The 21,024-nt window shown below is 50.7% G+C and overlaps 1 protein-coding gene across 1 annotated transcript in view; it reads right to left on the reverse strand.

The window, feature by feature from the left end:
* Positions 1-320: 320 nt before the first annotated feature.
* Positions 321-21,024, reverse strand: part of PRICKLE2 (prickle planar cell polarity protein 2) — a gene marked incomplete at both ends in the record, with an annotated part of 347,802 nt that continues 327,098 nt past the window's right edge. Inside the window, one exon of the mRNA XM_080715805.1 lies at positions 321-1,180. Coding sequence (XP_080571931.1) covers positions 321-1,180 — 860 coding nt within the window. The remainder of the gene's footprint in view (positions 1,181-21,024) is intronic.

Here is a 21,024-nt window from a genome sequence, read left to right on the forward strand (position 1 = left end):
TGTAAATAACTTAGTCTGGGGTCCTGGCTAAGAAACGACTTACTGAGAAAGGGGTCCTACAAGGAAGAGAACCGGAGAGGAGACAAGAGAACGGGCCACGATTTACGGGTTTGCCGGTGGGGAGGCGGCGCGGCCTCCGGAGCCCCCCCACCCCGTGCTCCGTACTCGACATGCTGAGAGCCGTGACTCCCGGTGGGTCAGTCGGGTCCCCCATCTCCCATCCCCTGCGAGCCTGGGTATCAGTGCAAGTTTCTGGATGTACATTCTCGGCCCCCACCTCCCCATCCCTCGACCCCTCCCCTGGGCGGGGAAGGGTCACATTAGGAAATGATACAGTTTTTGCTTTTCTGTCTCTTCCTGCCGTGAAACTGTCCTCGGGCGCCGATGGTGGAGGCGGACTTGGGGACCCCGTAGGAGCCGTATCTGTGTAGGAGCTCCTCGCTGGTGACATACCGCAGGCGGGCCGGCTGCGGGATGGGCTCCCCGAGGAAGTAGCCCTCGTTGTCGGACTCGGAGGAGGAGGAGCAGGTGGAGCACCAGTCGTATTCCGTGAAGTAGGGTCCCCAGCGCTCCCCGAAGGCGTTCTGCAGGGCCAGGTCCGACACAGTCCGGGGACACTGGCCGTACAGGTCCCGCCGGGAGCCCTGGCCCAGGCTCTCCTGGAAGCTCCGCTGGCGCACGAGCTGGTCGTAGTCCTCCCTGGCCCGCAGGGGAGGCCTCTCTTTCAAGCGGGCCAGGGCCTCGCGCTCTCCGGCCAGGTGCAGCGCGTTGTCCGAGCGGGACCTGCGGGAGCGGCGGGAGCGGTGTGGCCGGGCACGGCGGCCATCCTCCCTGGCCGTGGCCCTCCGGCGGGTGCGCTCGCTCAGCGGCTGCACTGGTGGGGGGCCCGGCAGCTGGCCCCCGCCGAAGTCGAAGCTCTGGTGCATGCGGCCGCCGGCCTGCAGGTCTCGGTAGGCCCTGGGGGTGCCCAGCGGGTGCAGGTTCCCCTCCACCTCTGGGTACTGCTGGGCCGAAATCAGGCTGCGCACCGACTCGGCGCTCCGGAACTGCATGGAGGAGTTGAGCGTGCCCACCGCGCTCAGCTTCTCTGAGAAGTTCATCCCCGAGTCTTTGCTGAGGTCAGGCATGGAAAACCGGGACAGGTGCTCCTGGCGTTTGGCGCCACCTTCAGCAGAGAGGCCTGGGGGATGGAGAGAGGGAGGGACGGAGACAGAGACAGAGAGGGAGGGGATTAATACGGACTCAGCAATGAGGGAGGAAAGCTGCCCTCCACTATCAAGCTAGACATTTACCCAGGAGCCTGGTGAGGCTGCAGGTTTTCTCAAAGGATGCCCAGGTGACAGCCTCCCACCACCCCCAGGACACCCCTCGAAGGTGCTTAAAATACATCCACAGAGATGCGCTTATTTTTACGGTACTGGGGATGGAACCCAGGGGCATTCTACCTCCGAGCGACACTCCCAGCCCTATTTTTTTTATTCTTTATTTTGAAACAGGGTCTCACTGAGTTGCAGAGGGCCTCGCTAAGTAGCTGAGGCTGTCCGCGAACCGCGATCCTCCGGTCTCAGCCTCCCAAGTGCTGGGATGACAAGCGCGCGCCGCCACGCCCGGCTACAGAGATGCGTTTTACTGCTTGCTAATTCCAGCCTCCCAGAGTGTCTCTAAGGGGCCCGCTGTGTATCTCCTGCACGCCGTGTTCCTTGCTTGGAATTTCACTTTATAAAGTGCTGCAGTCACGGATCTGAGTCTAATGATGCACCATACACTCCACAGGACAGACATTTTTGGATAAAGGAACTTTCAGCTGTAGAGACCGGGCGGGGCCCTGGCTGTTCTTTTGGCGGTACTGGGGTTCCTGGAAACCCTTCTGCCTCCGGGCTACACTCCCAGACCCATTTTTTAATATTTTTTATTTGGGTCTCTCAAGCCAGCGCGGCTGGCTTCGAACCTGCGCGAGCCTCCTGTCTCCGCCTCCCAGGCGCGGGATTACAAGCGTGCGCCGCCACGCCGGGCCCTGGCCGTTCTTGATCACACTGGGCTTGGAGTCTTGTGCTATCTGGTTCTGTGACACTGGACCAGTCTGCTTCCGTCGGCCTTCACGAGTGTCTTGCTCTGGCCCCTGCTGTCCCCAAGGGGCACTCAGACCGCCATTTCAAATGTTGTAAGCTCTGTGTGCTGTCTAGGTGGACATAAAGTGATTGATATTCACTCCCTTAGCTTGTTGGGGAATGACTGTCCTAGGGGTTCGGTGGGTCTCTGGCAGCCAGAAGATGTAGGTGGTGGGAGAACATCCCTCCATCCCCCAGGAAGGGGCTTTTTAAAACGAAGCAGCAACTGTAATTACTCTGTATGAGCAGGTAGCCCGTCACGGACCTCCGGTTCCTAAGAGCTGTTCCGCCCGCTCCCTGATAGGTAGTATTCGGAAGGCAGCAGGAGACAGCGATTTCAGTAATCTGATTTGTTCACGTGACGGCGACACTCAGAGATGCCTAAGACCGAGCCAGGTGCAGCGCCCCAGCACCTCCCACTCATTACGAGACCAGCAACTGGCCATCTCTGGTCGCAGACAATGGCCTACTATCACCCCGCCTTCTGCAGAGGATGTAACTTCCTCTCCAAGAACAAAACTCTAGCACTATTAGGAATATGTTAGAAGACTATTGAAGCCGGGCGTGGCGGCGCACGCTTGTCATCCCAGCATTCGGGAGGCTGAGACCGGAGGATCATGGTTCGCGGACAGCCTCAGCTACTGAGTGAGGCCCTTTGCAACTCAGTGAGACCCTGTTTCAAAATAAAGAATAAAAAATAGGGCTGGGGGTGTCGCTCGGAAGTTGAATGCCCCTGGGTTCCATCCCCAGTACTGCAAAAAAAAAAAAAAGGCCACCAAACTGTTCTATAAGAGACCTGGGTGGGGGCTGTGGAAGGACACCTGTGTCAAAGCTCGCTGAGACGTAGTTTGAATATTTATTTGCTTTGTGTTATGTAAGTTATACTTCAATAAAATAATATAAAAATAGAGCAACGTTTGTGTTATAGTTAGATATACAATGTCCCCTAAAGGGCTCACTTATTAATATTCAGGGTTGATAGAGTGAAGTCATGAAGGGTGCAATCTCGGCAGTGGATGAATTCACTGGAATGGATTTACCTGGGTGGCACCTGGTGGCTGGTAGGGTGTGGCTGGAGGTGGGTCCCTGGGTGCAGCCCTGGAGACTGTATATATGGTTGCTCCTGTCCCTGCGCCCTCTCTTGGTTCCGCCCTCCATGATGTGAGGAGCGCAACCACGTGCTCTCACTTTTTCTGCCTCCCGCCGCCATGGCTTGAGATCTGTGGTTCCCGGCCTCATGTGGACTGAACCCCAAACAGTAAGAAAATAAACCTTTCTTCCCCTAGGCTACATGGTCAGGGCTTTAGATTGTAGCTGTAGGAATGCTGACTGCAACCATTTGTGAGTCAAATTTTCACGCTGGATATGCATGCCCATAAACTATAGTGGTCCCTCTGTGTCCACAAAGGGCTGGGTCTACGACTCCCACAAATACCAAAATCTGTGGGCATATAAATATGTAGTTTTTGCTATATACTATGTACATCTCTCCCCCCACATCTAAAATCATCTCTAGGTTACTTATGATACCTAAAATACTGTCAATATTATGCAAGCAATTCCTACACTGTGTCATGTAGACAATAATAATGGCAAGATAAAAGCTGTACCTATTCTTTTTACTTGTGGTACTGGAGATGGAACTCAGGGACATTTTACCTCTCAGCTACACTGCCAATCCTATTTAATCTTTTTTTTTTTAAAAATAGGATCTCACTGAGTTACTGACGGTCTTGCTAACTTGCTGAGGTTGTCCATGAACAAATAATCCTCCTGTCCCAGCCTCTCAAGTACTAGAATTATTAGAATTACAGATGTATGCCACCAGGCCTGGCTCCTAACTACATTTTATTTCCCTTTTTTCCCCTTCTCCTCTCTCTCTCTCTCTCTCTCTCTCTTTCTCTCTCTCTCTTTCCCTCCCTCCCTCCCTCCCTCCCTCCCTCCCTCCCTTCTCTCTCTCTTTTTGTGTTACTAGGGATTGAGCCCAGGGGCATTCTACTTCCGAGCTACACCCCCAGCCCTATTTTTTCCTTCCTTCCTTCCTTCCTTCCTTCCTTCCTTCCTTCCTTCCTTCCTTTCTTAATTTGCAGTACTGGGGATAAACTCAGGGCCATTCTGCCTCTGAGCTACACCCCCAGCTCTATTTTTTATTATTTATTTACTTATTTATTTATTATTTTCCGGTACTGGGGGTGGAACCCAGGGGCATTCTACCTTCGAGCTATATCCCCAGCCCTATTTTTATTCTTTATTTTGAAACAGGATCTCACTGAGTTGCAAATAGCTTCACTAAGTAGTCGCTGAGGCTGTCCATGAACTGCAAACCTCCTGTCTCAGCCTCCCAAGTGCTGAATTACAAGCGTGCGCCACCATGCCCGGCTTTGTTCATTATTTTGAAACAGGGTCTCACTAAGTTGCGGAGGGCCTCACTAAGTAGCTAAAGCTGGCCGTGAACCCAGATCCTCCCGTCTCAGCCTCCCAAGTACTGGGATTGCAGGTGTGCACTACCACGGTCTGGCTCCTAACTACATTTTCAGTCTGGGGCTGGTTGCAACCAGAGCCACAAAACTCATACAGAGAACTGACTGTCTTCTACCAAACATGGTCTTCAGCCATGAGATTTTAAAAATTACTTCATTGCTGGGATAACTGTCGGGGCAACAGGATCTGATCCTTCAAGCCCGGCTTCCCGGCTGCTGACCTGTGACATATGTGTCGTCAAAGCTGACTTACAAGCAGCTAATCACTTCTGGAGCCTCCCAATCTGGAGGTGGTGAGAAAGAGGAGCCCAAGCTCAGATACTGAATGAGTCCTGTGAGCAGAAGAACTCTAGCAGGAGGGTGAAGCCTTCCCCCATCACATCTGGAAAGAAAAACCCCCGAGGTGGGTGCTGGGAGCTCCACGGGCTTTCTACCCAAGCTCCCGTGCGGAAGTAGAGTCAGTATCAACAGCTAGCAACGACTCCGAATGCACACTCCCAAACCTGCGATTTTCCTCAATCTGTCTTTCAATTTTTTTCTTTTTTCTTTTGGGTTAACGGGGATTGAACCCAGCGGCATTCTACCATGGAACTACACTCCCAAACCTATTTATTTATTTATTTATTTATTTATTTATTTATTTATTTATTTATTTACAGTCAGTGTTTTACTAACATGCTAAGGCTGGCCTTAAACTTGCGATCCTCCTGCCTCAACCTCCCATGTTGCTGGGATCGCAGGCATGTCACCACCCCACCTGGCTCCTGAACCTGTCTCTTCTTAGCCCTGCAGTGGAAACTTTCTGAGAATATCCTTGAGGTAAATATAAAGAATGGAGATGCGCCTTCCCTCCCTCCCTCTCTTTCTCTTTATTTCTTTTTGTAGTGGTGGGGATGGAACCCAGGTGCACTCTAACCTCTAACCCCAGCCCTGTTTTACTTTTTAGTTTGAAACTGGGTCTTGCTAAGTTGCCGAGGGCCTCCCCAAGTTCCCGAGGCCGGCCGCGAACCTGCGATCCTCCTGCCTTAGCCTCCCAAGTACTAAGATTACAAACTTGTGTCTCCAGGCCTGGCTGTAGCTCTGCCTTTCTGCTGGGGCCCCTGCATCCTAGGATCTCCAGGATACCTTTGGAATCTGATCACCGCCCCTACAAGAAGTGGGGTCCTCTGGCCAAGCCACTCCCTGGAAGGTATGTGGACGGGGTCATGCGTGTCACCTGCTGGGAGAGGAGCGTCTCTTCTGGTTCATTAGCTGTCGTTTTCCTCCAGGGCCTTCTTGGATGCAGAAAGACCAAGGTTGCCCAGAGATGGGCAATAAGTGTGTGCTTGCCTATAAAAGGTGGTTTTTTTTTTTTTTTTTTTTTTTTTTTTTGGTGCTACTGGAGGTGGAACCCAGAGGCTTTCTACTTCCGGGCTATACTCCCAGACCTACTTTATATTTCACTTGGAAACAGGGTCTCACTGAGTTGCCGAGAGCCTCACTAATTAGCTGAGGCTGGCTTCCAACCTGCGCGATCCTCCTGTCTCAGCCTCCCAAGCGTGGGGATTACAAGCGTGCGCCACCACGCCTGGCAAAAGGTGGTTCTGTGGTTAATTTCATTATTGGCAAAGTCCAGAGTCTTGGGTGACCCCAAGGCTATATGACTTAGCTTTCTTCCTCTCAAAGATCATTCATCTGAAACCTCCCTCTGGCCCAGTCGGCACCAGCCAGGCTCACAGTCCTCTGCTTCCTCCTCCCATCAATGTATCAACGGCCCATTCCTTCCTCCCTTGGAAAACTTTCCCCTTGGCCTGGCTGACTTCTGATCATTAAAGTCTGCACACAGGTATCACCTTGCAGGGACACTCCTTCTAAAGCTGGCCCTCGGCCGCTCCGCTCCTGAACTTGACTTCAAGTCAACCAGCCTGAGCCGGGCGCTGTGGCGCACGCCTGTAATCCCAGGATTTGGGAGGCCTTGGGAGGACGAGACAGGAGGATCGCAGGTTCGTGGGCAGTCTTGGCTACTTAGCGAGACCTTTACCAACTCAGTGAGATTCTGTTTCTAAATAAATAAATAAATAAAATAGGACTGAGGGTGCAGTTTGGAGCTAAAATGTCCCTGGGCTCAATCCCCGGCACCACAAAACAACAACAAGGAAAAATAAACAACAGAAAAAAAAAAAAAAAAACCTCACCATGACTTACTAACTTTGTGTTTCAATCTGTTCCTGAATGGATATACTTGAGAGCAAGGATCTTGTTCCATGAACCATCAAAGAATTAGTAGTGCCCGCATCTCTGTTAGAGCCCAGCGCCTATTTGTGAGACAACGGATAAACGAATCCTCATGCGGTCCACTGCTTGGGCCAAGCGACCGCCCTCGGGCCTGGAGCGAGCCAGGCAGGTCTATGATTCAGACACCTGGAGGAGACACTGTGATCATACACGTCAAGGCTGGCGTCTGGGAGACAGCCAGACACCAACATTAATCACACAGCCCTGCTCTGGGGTTTCTCCAGCCCAAAGCGTCCCACAGCTTCCTTATCCCCCTGAGCCGCAGAAAGCGCTCTTCATCATCAGTTTCAGTTCTGGAGGTCAGTTTAAATCACTCCCAGGTCCCTAAGATGGAACTGGACTATCACAGCTCACACGCCAACTTCAGACGCAGTCACAGACCTGCACGGCCACCTCCTGGCTGGGTGACTTGAAGCAATTTTGACACTCCTTGAGCTGCACGGAGGCAGGAGCCTAGCTATGATCTTGAAGATGACTCTTGGCTAAAAGCCTAGGGACAAGGTAGAAGAAAAAGCTTTCTTCGCAGGCCCCTCTTTGAGGCTAACAAAGTGGGGCCTCTCCCGGCAGCTAAGAACGCAAGATAAAACAGCGAAGTCCAGCAAGATGGCGCCACCCAGTCTTGGCCACGTGGAGGCCGATATGGGGAATTTAGCTCAGGAAGCAGAAATGAAACTGTTGCGGGGTAGGGGGGGGATGCGCGTGGTGTGTGCGTGGGGAGAAGTAATTCCCCCCCCCACCCCACAAACAGACAAACAGAAAAACCGCGGATTCTTGTCCTAAGCTAAGAATAAGTATTCATCGCTTGGACAGCTGCTGAAGATTTAAAGAAGTTTATTAGAAAGATAGAAATACAGAAAATAGAAATACAGCCCCATGCCAAGATGGCATGAAGGGATGACTCGAATGAGTACACCAAAGGGCTTACACATGGACTCGGCCTTTTATACCCATGACCTCCATCTTGTTTGCGTGACTCTGACGTAGAGAACGTCTCTGTAAGGTACCTCCCCTAGCAATGTGTGATGAGGTGTCTCCTTTCATGAAGGGCAAGGTCAAACCCTGCCCCATCCCCCCTAGATCATGTAGATCTATCTTTAGAAAGAGGAAGCCCTCGCTCTCCTCTATGGACTTGTTAATTACTTTGAGCTTGGTTGATCTACATTGAAATAGCTGCCTGTTTTAGGCAGAAACCAAGTCCTTTCTTTACCCATGTCTGCCGCCATTTTGACACAACTATTTTGAAATATACCAATTATTTTCTTTTGAAATATATTAATAATCAGAGCTTTCCCAAATCTTCCTAGGCCATTCCAATACTGGCACAGAAACCTGACCCGAGCCCCCGTATTGGTACCTCTGCCTGTTTTTGGCCCAATCATAAACGTTCTTTCTGGGGCTCTATAATCTTGGCTCTCTGAGCCTCACAGATGAATAAAGAGACCTACCATATCCCACTCCAGCTTCTGACTCCTGTTCCCAAAGACCAAGTCTCCGGCAACAGTCTTGTATCAGTAAAAATGGCCACAGTAACAGTGTATGAGTGTCACAGCTACAGAGTAGGCTGGGTGGAGGAATATACTTTTCCTTTGGAAGATTAACCCCGACTGTAATACATTTGTGATACACTGTACCTCGCAAATGTATTTTAAATGTCAATATATGTTTGTAGATTGGATGCATTAGATGCTGCTGTCTCTCAGTCAGTGCTTCTGCATCCCGAGATAGTCAGGATATTCCCAGGATGCCCTTCACCGAGATAGTCAGGATATTCCCAGGATGCCCTTCACCAGTTCCATGGGAAGGAAAGTGCCCAGGAAACAGCAGGAGGGATCTTTTATTAAAAGTAATACTTTTTTTTTTGTGTGTGTGTGTGTGTGTGGTACTGAGGATTGAACCCACGAGCAGTCTACCTGCAAGCTACACCCCTAGCTCTATTTTTAAAATTTTTATTTTGAAACAGGGATCTCACTTCTTGCTGAGGCTGTCTGCAAACCGTGATCGTCCTGTCTCCACCTCCTGAATGCTGGGATTACAAGCGTGCGCCACCACGCCCGACTCAAGAGAAAAATATTTAGAATACATAGAGAGCTTAAAAAGCTTAACACTAGCCGGGCGTGTTGGCGCAGGCTTGTCATCCCCGCGCTTGGGAGGCGGAGACAGGGGGATCGCGCAGGTTCGAAGCCAGCCGCGCTGGTTTAAGAGACCCTGTTTCCAAATAAAAATACAAAAATAGGTCTGGGAGTGTAGCCCGGAGGTAGAAGGGCTTCCAGGTACCCCAGTACCACCAAAAAAAAAAAAAAAAAAAAAAAGCTTAACACTAGAAACCAAACAAACAAACAAAAAATACCAATTGTGTGTATGTATGTATGCCTCTACCATTTTGTGCTCCATTAAGATGCATGACTACAATACGCCAATTAAAAAAAGGCCAACCAAACTGAACAGACATTTTTCAAAAGAAATACGAATGGCCAATAAATATATAAAAAAATATTCACCATCTTTAGCAACCAGGGAAATGCAGACCATTTTTGTGTTATCTGTGTCTTCTTGGCTAGACGCCAAGCCCCCAGAGGCAGAGAGAGGTGTGCTCCTGGCTGCTGGCCCCCACCCCAGTGTCTGGGATGCAGGATGCAGGAGGAAAGTGGGTCAGGCCTGTCTGAAAGTTCCAGAAGAATGCAAGCAAGCCCCCCCCACCCCGTGCCACATCCAGCCGGCCTCAGGGCACGCACCTGTAATGGATGGAAAAACCAGACCCACAGAGCGCCCGGCACCTGGTGACGGTCACTAGGATATAAGCCACTGGTACAAATACAATTTGCCTCTCCAAACTGGGCCTGGGAACGTCTCCCGCATGCTGATAAAATTCCTGCTGGCCTGTGCAGAAAGGACTCAATGTGAAATGAAAACGAGAATCGACAGAGTTTGATCAAATGGAGCGCCAAAACGTTCCTCCAAAATAATAAAAAAAAGCAAGCAAAATAAATAAACAAACACATGCCCTTCCAGGAGCCTGCGATGAATTTGTTTTCCTTGCTGCCCGAGCCAGGCATGGTGTGTGTGAGTGTGTGTGTGCGTGTGTGTGTGCGCGCGCGCGCCTGTTTGCGCGAGAATGCATGTGTGTACGTGTGTATGTGTATACGCAGGTGTGTCTGTGTGTGTTCATGCATGTGTGTGCACAGCACGGCGTGGGAGGAGAGGAGGACACGGGGTGCGTGCTTTAAGCCTTGCAGAGGGCATCACATGACTCCACTTTTAAGCCTGGCATCTGGGTACCCTGACCCTGGAGGGCTGGCGGGAGGAGCCAGCCAGAGACAGAGGTGCTTTCCCTCCGAGTGGAACTCTGTTTTATTAATCAAGAGGCATCCTCCTCTCCTGTCATGCAGACCTCGGGAGCGGTGCTGGAGGGCGCGTGGCGTGAAGGCTTTGATTCAGCCCCGTCCCAGGGGCCAGCGTGGCTGCGGCTCCTGCGGGGCCCTCGGCCCGCTCCAGCCAGGCGAGGTCACTGTGGAATTTAGTCTACAGCTCTCTCCGTGGTTAAACTGTCAACACGCCGGTGCAGCTGGGGAGCCTTAAATGACACTTACCATTTCTGCTTCAGCAATGCCCCCTTCTCTGTAAATAGGAGTGCTCGTAGAAACTGGCAGTGTCGAGAGAAAAATCAATGGCCTTCAAAGCCCGCCCGCTCGGGTCTGATGGAAGAGAAAGGCCGCCTCCCGCCCCGGCCGCAGGCCGCGAGAGAAAGCGCGGGGTAGTTAAAGGCAGCCTGTGGGCGCGGTGCTCCTTCTCTGTTTATGATCCAGTCTCGTCCCACTCCTTGCAAACAAAGCTCGTATGGGAGGACAGAGAGCTATGTTCCTGCTAGCTTAAGAGATGCACCCCCATTCCACGTTTCTGAGCCATACAAGAGAGGGTATCTTCTCTCCTTTGCCCCCCCAGACTGCACATCTCAGACTTGGCTTCCCCCAGGCCTTTTTTTTTTTTTTTGCAGTACTGGGGATGGAACCTGGGGGCTTTCTACCTCCAAATTACAACAACCCCAGCCATATATACATATGTGTGTGTCATTCTACCTCTGAGCTACACCCCCAGCCCTCTTTTTTATTCTTTATTTTGAAACAGCATGTCACTAAGTTGGGAGGGCCTCACTAAGTAGCTGAGGGTGGCCCGTGAACCCGGATCCTCCTGTCTCAGCCTCCCAAGTACTGGAATGACAAGCGTGGGCCACCATGCCTGCCCCCTCCCCCCCGTTATTATTTTTCCCCTCTCTCTGTTCAGGCACAGACATGAAGACAGAAATAATTTCAAATAGGGACCTACGAACTCTGGACCCAGAGCAGAGACACGAAGAAATGGAAATTGGTTAGAAGGGGGGGGGGTTGCAGACTACTGCCTGTTGCCAAAGCCAGCCCCCCGAACTGCTTTTGTATATAAGGATTTATTAGAATGCATATATGTGTGTGTGTGTGTGTGTGTGTGTGTGTGTGTGTGTGTGTGTGTGTGGTGTGTGCTACTGGGGGTGGAACCCAGGAGCTTTCTACCTCCGGGCTATACTCCCAGACCTATTTTATATTTTATTTGGAAACAGGTCTCACCAAGTTGCTGAGAGCCTCACTAAGCAGCTGAGGCTGGCTTCGAACCTGCGCGATCCTCCTGTCTCAGCCTCCCAAGCGTGGGGATTACAAGCGTGCGCCACTATGCCCGGCTAACCACATCTATTTATCTGTGCATTATCTACAGTTGAATAGTTACAACAGCCCCAAATAAGGACATTTTGGCCCTTTCTAGAATGGGGCTGTCGACGTGTGGTCCCGCACGCTACAGCCAAGGAAGAACCCCTCATCGCAGGCTCCATGTGGTCCGGCAAGAGAGCGCTCGGGGTACAAGTGTGTTTGAAGTGTGCGCGAAGAGTCTGATCAGGCCCCCGTGGGAGCCTTTGTCCGACGGAGTCCGTTGATTTCAGCAGCGCCCTGGACCTCAAATTGGCAACAGCTGGGGAGAAACTGTCACCCGGGCAGTGGAGTTTAAATACCACATGTTTCTTGGTGACAAAGTCAGCCTGACAGAGAAAGCCAGGGGTGGGGGCGGAAGGAGAGGGCGCCTGGCGGTGGATCGATGGAGCGCGCAGGCAGGAGAGTCCCCCGCTGCTCAGCCAGGACCGGAGGACGGAGGACGCAGGCCATGGCTCAGAGGAGCTGCGGACTCTCAGGCACAAACAGACTCTGAAACTGCACTTGAATGAGACCCCCGGCAACCAGCGTGCCCGCGGGAGTTAGCAAAACACTCTTCAAGGACAAATGTCTGCAACTAAAGGCGATTTTATGATGGGAAACCGGGCCCTTGTGGCCGCTAAATTCAGGGTTTCTCAAACTTGAGTCTGTCTACATCTTGGGTCTATTAATTCTTTGTCGTGGGAGCCGCTCTATGCATTTTCTTTCTTTTTTTCTTTTTTTTTTTGGTGGTACTGGGGTTTCTGGAAGCCCTTCTATCTCCGGGCTGCACTCCCAGACATATATATATATATATTATATATATATTATATTTATATAATTATATATTTATATATTATATATATTATATTTATATAATTATATATTATATTTATATATTATATATATTATATTTTTATATATTATATATTATAGCTTATTTTTTTTAAAGGGGTTCTTTTTTTTGTCTTTTTTGGAACCAGGGATCGAACCCAGAGCGCTACACCTGCAAAGCAGGCACTTTGCCACTGAGCTACATCCCGGCCCCTATATATTGTATATTATAAAATAAATAAATTTTATAATAAACATTTTTATTTTATTTATATATATTTATATATTTATATATTTATATATATTTATTTTATTTATATATATTTATATATAAATCTATATATATTTTATTTTTATTTATTTATTTGTTTGGAAACAGGGTCCCTTAACCCAGCGAGGCTGGTTCCGAACCAGCGTGATCCCTCCTGTCTCCGCCTCCCAAGTGCGGGGATTACAACCGTGCGCCACCACGCCCGGCTATGCATTTTCGAATATCTGGAAAGGTTGTTGGCCTCTCCTGACTAGATTACCAGTTGTCCCCTCTGGTTGTGACAACCCAGAAAAGTCTCCAGGCATTGTCAGATGTCCCAGAGGGCCCCAAATACCCTGGACTAAGAACCACTGCATTAAAGGACCCATTTGTGGACCTGCTGTGCCCAGATAGTAAGGGGACACAGCTCCTGGACTGCAAACAGGGACCTGGATCCTGGAGGGGACCACACTTCCCTCTAGAGCGGCTGCCATACTCTATGGGCCGGTTATGCCTGGAGCTTCTTTTTAACTCCTCTTCAGCCAGGCGTGGTGGCCGCACGCTTGTAATCCCCGCACTTGGGAGGCTGAGACAGGAGGATCGCACGGGTTTGAAGCCAGCCTCAGCTATTTAGTGAGGCTCTCAGCAACTTAGTGAGACCTTGTTTCCAAATAAAATAGAAAATAGGTCTGGGAGTGCAGCCTGAAGGTAGAAAGCCTCTGGGTTCCATCCCCAGCAACACACACACACACACACACACACACACACACACACACAAATAAAAAATAAAAAAAATAAAATAAATAGGGCAAGGAGTATAACTTGGAAGTAGAATGCCCTGGGTTCAAAACCCTAGACACACACACACACACACACACACACACACACACACACACACACACACGGCTAGGGGTGTAGCTTCGAGGCAAATGCTCCTGGGTCCAATTCCTAGGAAGGAGAAGAAGGAGAAGGAGGAAAAGGAGAAGGAGAAGGACAGGAAAAGGAAGAGGAAGAGGAAGAGGAAGAAGAGCAGCAGCTTCAATAACAAAAATACCCCAAGCCCTAAAACAACAAACCCCAAACCCCAAACCAAAAACATCATTAATAAAACAATCCTGGGCTTTCGAAGGGCCCTGTGTATTTCCGGGGTATTTCTGGGTGGTCACTGGTCCGCCCAGTGAGTCCCCAGTGGCCATCAGACCCTAAGTCGGGTGCAGTTCTGTGCCCGCCATCTGCTCCCGGGATGCCAGAGACGGCCGGGCGGGCGACTGTGGAACTGCCCCTCTATTACCTACGTCGCCCACGGCCGGGGCTGGGGGCAACGGGGATGGCCCGCTTGGCCTCACGCCCTCCCCTCCTGCAGCCTCCCTGGCCTCCTGACCCGGGAAGGGCTGTTTCCCCATCGGCCCCTCCGGAGACTGGCTCACACCGAACGGCTTCTATACAGCCGATGCCAAAGAGGGTCCGACTGGTGTTGGTTTGCCCAACAACTGGGGCTTTGTGTTTTTATTGGCACTCATTTCAGAAACTCGAGCAGGCCAGCTGTGCAGGGACAGTGTCACAAAGGACCAGACAGACTCCTCTTACAGACCCAGCGCAGTCAAAGCCAAGCCTTCTCAGAGCTCTGCCTTAGCCTGAGGTCTCCTGCATCCCCTGGACTTGTGCAATCTCTTATGACTTTTCAATAAACCAGTCTCTCCCATTAAGACGGACTTGAAAATGCACAGGGGGAGCCCAGGCAGGGACAGCTCTAGGAAACACGTAGGGTCAAGTGTTCTATTTATTTATTTTGGTACTGGGGCTTGAACCGAAGGGCATCTCACCTCTGGGCTACATCTTCGGCCCTTTTTATTTTTGAAGCCGGGTCTGGCTAAGTTGCCGAGAGTCTCACTAAGTTACTGAGACTGGCCTTGAACAGCAATCCTCCTGTCTCAGCCTTCTAAGACCCAGATTATAGGGGGCTGTGCCCAGCACATGGAGGCAATTTTAACTGGGGGGGCGGAGGGGCTTCTGGCTGTGTGGTCACAAAGTCTATTGTTAATTGAAAGGACATGCAAATAATTCAAGCCAGGCAAAGACTGTCTGAAAGAGTTTGCCCAGGGTTTATACTGACCCCACGCTGTTTTCTAGAACCCAACAAGCTGACCCTACTCAGTGTTTTCTCAGGAAACACCTTACAACACACATCAGAAGCTAAGAGTCCCCAGGGTTAAGCAGTGGGGAGCCGAGCCCCCCCACCCCCCAGGAGGCCCATTTAATTTCTTCAAAGATTGTTGGGAAGCTGGGTGTGGTGCCGCCTGCCCCTCATCCCAGTGTTTGGAAGGCTGAAACCGGAGGATCACAGGTTCAAGGCCAGCCTCAGCAACGTAGGGAGACCCTGTTTCAAACTAACAAATAAAAAGGGTTGGGGGAGCCAGGCGTGGTGGTGCACGCTTGCAATCCCAGCATATGGGAGGCTAAGACAAGAGGATCGCGGTTCGTGGACAGCCTCAGCTACTTAGTGAGGCCCTTTGCAACTCAGTGAGACCCTGTTTCAAAATAAAGAATAAAAAAAAAATAGGGCAAGGGGTGTAGCTCAGAGGCAGAATGATGCCTCTGGGTTCCATCCCCAGACCCGCAAAAAAAAAAAAAAAATAGGGTTGGGGGTACAGTTTGGAGGTAGAATGCTCCTGGGTTCAATCTTAAAAAAAAAAAAAGTTTAGTAAATTCTGTGTTATAGTTAAGATATAGAAAGGCTGGCCCCTTAAAGAGCTCGGTGTTTGGAGTTGATGTAATTGTGTCTTGAGGGTTATATCCCAGCAGTGGATACATCCATTGTAATGGGTTGACCTGGGTGGTACCTAGGTTGTGGCTGGAGGTGGGCCCCTGGGGTGCAGCAGCTTTGGAGATCATAAGTGATTCCTCTTCCCCCTGTGTGTGTCTTCTCTGTGTCCTCTCTCCTCCCTCTCTCTCTCTCTCTCTTCCTTTCTCTCTCTCTCTCTCTCCCCCCCTTGTGGCCTTCATAATGTGAGGAGCTCAGCCCGTCCTCTCTCCCTTTCTCCGCCTCCCGCCGCCATGGCCCGCGATCCGTGGTCCCCGGTCTCACATGGACTGAACCCGAAACCCTAACAAGATAAACCTTCCTTCTGCTATGGAGCCAGGTCTTTAGATTCCAGCTGTGAGGGTGTGACCAGAACACCCTGCTCAGGGCAGGCACTGTGCTACAATGGGAACGGGCCCCTCTGGGGCGATAGATACTTCCCAAGGACGGCAGGGGCACCGGTACAAGGCAGAACAAACAGGAAACTCCATGGGAGAGGAGGCGGGTCCAGCTGGACGGGCCTGAGTGGAGTGCTGGCCAAGGATCTGTGTTGGTGACTATCAGAGCAAGACCCACAAGACAGACCAAGGGCAGGGCAAAGCGTTCTGGGCGGAGGGAAGCAGAAGGTGCTGCACACAGAACGACCAGGCAGCAAGCCCAGAACTTTGGGGACAAGGACGCGGGTGGGACGGGGCTCTGGGGGCAGCAGGCGCCTGGCGGAGGGTCTCCTTGGGCCCTTTTGAGTGCAAAGCGCCCGTCAGGTGTCTGTGGGTGGATTAACTCGAGCAACGAGGGGCAGGGGCGTGGGGGCCTCAGACGCTGTCGGCACTAAGCGTTAGGTTAAGACAGATTTCTTGGAATGGCGCTGAAGCCATCGCTAGATCAGATGAAATGTTGGTCATCTTCACATCTTTCCTCCCATCTGTATTACTTTGAAAGCATTTTTACGCAGGTTGTCTTACTTTTTTTTTTTTTTTTTTTGCATGCAGGTAATGGAAGGTTCAGAAGATAGCCTGTCCCTGGTCAGGAGGCTACTTCCGGATTCTTCTCTTACCTCGGGTCTTTTAGGACCAGGAGTGGGGAAGAGCAGAGAGCTTGGCCAGCGAGGCAGCCGGCAGAGATCTGAGGGCCAGGAGGCAGAGACAGAGAGAAGGGCAGATGTGCCGGCACACCTGGCCACAAACAGCAGCCCTGATTAAAAACATCCCTTTCAATGGGTCTCTCGGCCGCCGCAAGGGCCCCGAGGGGACCCCAGGTGCGCAGCTCCTGCCTCCTGCCGGGCGGGAAAAGCCGCCTCTTCCACCTGTGGGGGGCTGAGCCTGGCCAAGCCCCACTTCTCCACAGCCGGGGCTGACAAAGTGACCTTCTTGGTATAAGAGTTTGTGACCACGTGTGCCACGGAGCCGATTACTGGATGCAGCGAAGGGCAGGTGGATGGAGTGGTTTTGAAATAGATGGGCAGATGGCCCGAAGGCTACAACGTGTGATAAAGGTGGCAGGGACGGAAGAAAGAATGGGGAAATTAGCCGATGATTGGACGCAAAAGTGGTACACGTAACAGAAGAGGAGCCGTAACCCTGAGCGCTCAAAGAAAAAAAAAAAGCCAACATCTCACCAAATACAAGTTATGGAAGGAAGTCTCGGGTAAGGATTTAAGTTTTCAGGTATTCGTTACTGCTTTAATCTTCATTTGCTGCTATGGTCAGATATACAATGTCCCCTGAAGAGTCAGGGTTGATATAGAGAAGTCACAAGGGCTGTAATCTCACCAGGAGATGGATACATGGTAATGGGTTTACTGGGTGGCCACCTAGTGGTGGGTGTAACCGGAGAAGTTGGGTCCTGAGCGCAGGAGGTGGGGGCTGTGTTTGTGCTTTTTTTTTGTGGTACTAAGGGTGAAACCTGTACCAGTATCAGGAAGAGGCATCAACATGTATTAATGTGCTGGTATTGGAAAATTGCTTTGATAATTTCCAAAATGTAAAATATAGTCAGAGCCTAGGTGCTGCGCAGGCGCTCAGGCAGGGAGGGGGCTGCAGGCGTTACAATGCAGAGTTCCTCTCTGTCTTTGCCCTTCATTCTAATCATTAACCTATAGTAAAGGCCTTAGAGTCAACTGAAGCCTTTAGCCCTAAAACTACAATAGAGGCAACCGGTGCCTCAGTTTACCTCCTCTCCTCTGGGATCCGGCCTGGGCATAGGGAAGGTAAACTTTGTGTGCGGCTTCAAAGCACCCTAGTTGATGAGCAACCAATACTGCCCAGTACAATAGAGCCGAGGGCCAGGTGGATTCTTGACCCTTGCACTTAGTACGTGCGCTGTCCGGAGACCAAGAGGCACCACCTGGCTAAGGAATAAGTAACTAGCCCATTGCCCTGGTAACGCTGATGAGAAAGATGCCAATACAAAATCTATTTGAAGGTTGGGGGCCCCAAAAGGGGCCGGAGTTCCTTTTTCAGGCTCTCCGGCATGCGGGTCAGCACGCTGCTTTTTCTTTCTCTTCTCTATTTCTTACTGCTCTATTTCCTAATTTTGTAATAAAGGTTTGTTAAAAATCTTCAGCAAGAGTCCGGGCTATTGCATATCTATCCTTAGCTCAGGACAAGAACCTGCGATTTTATTGGAATAGTCCTGGGGGGCCTAACAAAGGTCCCCAGGGGCAATTCTCCCAAACTACAACAGTCCAGAACCGTAACAAAACCCAGGGGCATTCTACCTCCGAGCTGCACCCCCAGCCCTACTTCTTATTCATTATTTCGAAACAGGGTCTCACTGAGTTGAAAAAGGCCTCACTAAGTAGCCGAAGCTGGCCAGGAACCACGGATCCTCCTGTCTCAGCCTCCCAAATGCTGGGTTTACAAGCGTGCGCCACCACGCCCGGCTCCGTGCTCGCGTCTGTGCCTCTGCTGGCTTGCTCTCTCTTGCTTCTGGTCTCCGTGATGTGACAGCCTGGCTCTCTCTTCCTCTCTCCGCTCCCTGCCAGCATGCCCTGAGCTCCAGGCCCCGGCCTCACACGGGCTGACCCCACAATCTCCCGCCCCCCAAATCTGTGAGCAAATAAACCGTCCTTTCTCTAAGTTGTGTGGCCAGTCATTCCGGATTATAGATTGTGGACCGAGACATTTACATTTCCCATGCTCTTCTTCATGGTTTTCAAAAGATACAAAACACCTTGTGCCCCCCCCCCCCCAGAAAGCCGGAGGGGGTGGCGGTGGTACCCTCACTAGTCAGAACCCAGAAAAGAGACGGGTAACTGCCAAGGTGACGGGCTGAGGGCGTCAGCAATGGTGGGGGCCCAGCAAGCCTCCAGATTCTCCCAGCCGCCCCTTCTCGGGCTGTGGAATTGGCTGGGTTATCTTCTTAACATCCAGAGCTGGCTCCAGTAAATCCGAGGTGGGCCCCAGAGTCTGAATTCCTGCCAAGTTTCTAGAAGATGATAACACAGTTGTTCCGCATCTGGAGAGTTAAGAATGTAGGGGTCGCCAGGAAGGTCTAGTGCTCCTGTTGTGTACCACAGAGACCAACCGGGGCCGGGGGCTGGATCTGCTCAGGAAACAGGCCCAGGCTTCTGGCCCTGGAGAATCTTAAGAGATTGGGAGAGAGGGCGGGCCCAACTCTGAGCCTTTCCTCTGCTTGGAACTCCTTCCCACTCAAGGAAGCGAAGCTGCCACCCGCCACTGCCAAGACAGGACCGACAGAGCCAGGACCGAGTTCCCAGAAAGCAAAGGGGGTGTCAAACTGGGTCACGGAAACTTTCTCCCCCTCTCCCGTTCCCCGTCCTCTCCAGTTCCCATCTCAGGCAGCCTGTGACCTTCGCCTGCTCCGGAGCCATATGGGCCTTGGCGGGGCTCACTCTCCCCCAGATGGGAGGAACAGCTGCTCACCTAGCGGGAGCCGCGCACCTGGAGTGTCCGGGGGCCCTCCACTCCCCTTCTCCCTCATGCAAACCCCCACCCGCTGCAGCCTGCCCGGGGAGAAGCTTTTCCGGACCGCTCTGGATGATGCTGACACCCGTGTAAGCAAGGAAGTTTGGGGGTTTCTACAGGGGATCTCGAAACTTCCCTGTGTGCAGTAAGAATGTTCAGAAAAATGGAAAAAAAAAAAGGGGCATTGTTTCCGATACTTTACAAAGAGAACCTGCTTCCCATTTCGTCCCACGCTAACTCTGCTGACACATCGTGGGAAATACTGGGTCATCGACTGGCTCCTCTGAAAAATCCAAACCTATCTGCTTACAATTGCTTGTGAAATTCTGCTTACAATTTTATTTATTTATTTATTTATTTATTTATTTATTTATTTATTTACTGACTTATTTATTTGCTGTACTGGGGATGGAACCCAGGGACATTTGACCTCCGAGCTATACTCCCTTCCCTATTTTTTATTCTTTACTTTGAAACGGGGTCTAAGTTGCGGAGGGCCTCACTAAGTAGTTGAGGCTGTCCGCGGACCACCATCCTCGGGTCTCAGCCTCCCGAATGCTGGGATGACAAGCGTGCGCCACCATGCCCGGCTGCTTACAATTTTTTTTATAGTTACTGTAAGCAGTGCTGTTTGTCAGAAGCAAATGGAAGCCTAAAGTTAAAAGAAAAAAAAAAATCAGCTGGGCGTGGTGGCGCACGCTTGTAATCCCCGTGCTTGGGAGGCTGAGACAGGAGGATCGCACAGGTTCGAAGCCAGCCTCACCTACTTAGTGAGGCTCTCAGCAACTTAATGAGACCGTGTTTCCAAATTATATATATATATATTTTTCGATATATATATATATATATTTTTCGATACATATATATATGTAAATAAGTCTGGGAGTATAGCCTGGAGGTAGAAAGCCACTGGGTTCCACCCCCAGTACCATAAAAAAAAAAATCAGTTTAAAGGTTCCCGTCTTTATTTATGAATTGTATTAGTTGGTTAATCATGGATTTTTTTGGGGGGAGGCATAGATTTTTATTCTTAAAATACTGTCTTGCTGGGCTAGGCGTGGTGGCGCACACTTGTAATCCCCACACTTGGGAGGCGGAGACAGGAAGATCTTGCTGGTTCAAAGCCAGCCTCGCTGGCTTAAGAGACTCTGTTTCCAAATAAAAAAAATATATATAAATAGGTCTGGGAGTGTAACTCAGAGGTAGAAGGGCTTCCAGGAACCCAAGTACCACCAAAAAAAAAAAAAAAAAAAAAACACCAAAAACCCACTGACTTGCCAGGCCTGGTGGTACACGCTTGTAATCCCAGTCCTTGGAGGCTGAGACAAGAGGACTGAAAGTCTGAGGCCAATGTTCAGTAACTTAGCGAGATCCTATTTCAAAACAAAAAGGGGTAAACAGGGCTGGGGGTGTCGTGTGGAGGTAGAAGGCCCCTGGGTTCCATCCCGTACTGGAAAAGAAAGAAAGAAAAAAAAAAAAAGGCTGCGGGTGAGGGTGTGGCAGAGGTAGAACGCTCCGAGGTTCAGTTGCTAGTACCATAAAAACAAAACAAAACTTAAATGGAGTGACTAACATGCCGCTTACGGCAACGTTACAATAATTATGTTTTCTGGTCTTTATTTGAGAAAAGTAATAGGTGAGTG

Source organism: Muscardinus avellanarius (genome assembly GCF_963383645.1).
Source record: "Muscardinus avellanarius genome assembly, chromosome: 18".
NCBI lineage: Eukaryota > Metazoa > Chordata > Mammalia > Rodentia > Gliridae > Muscardinus > Muscardinus avellanarius.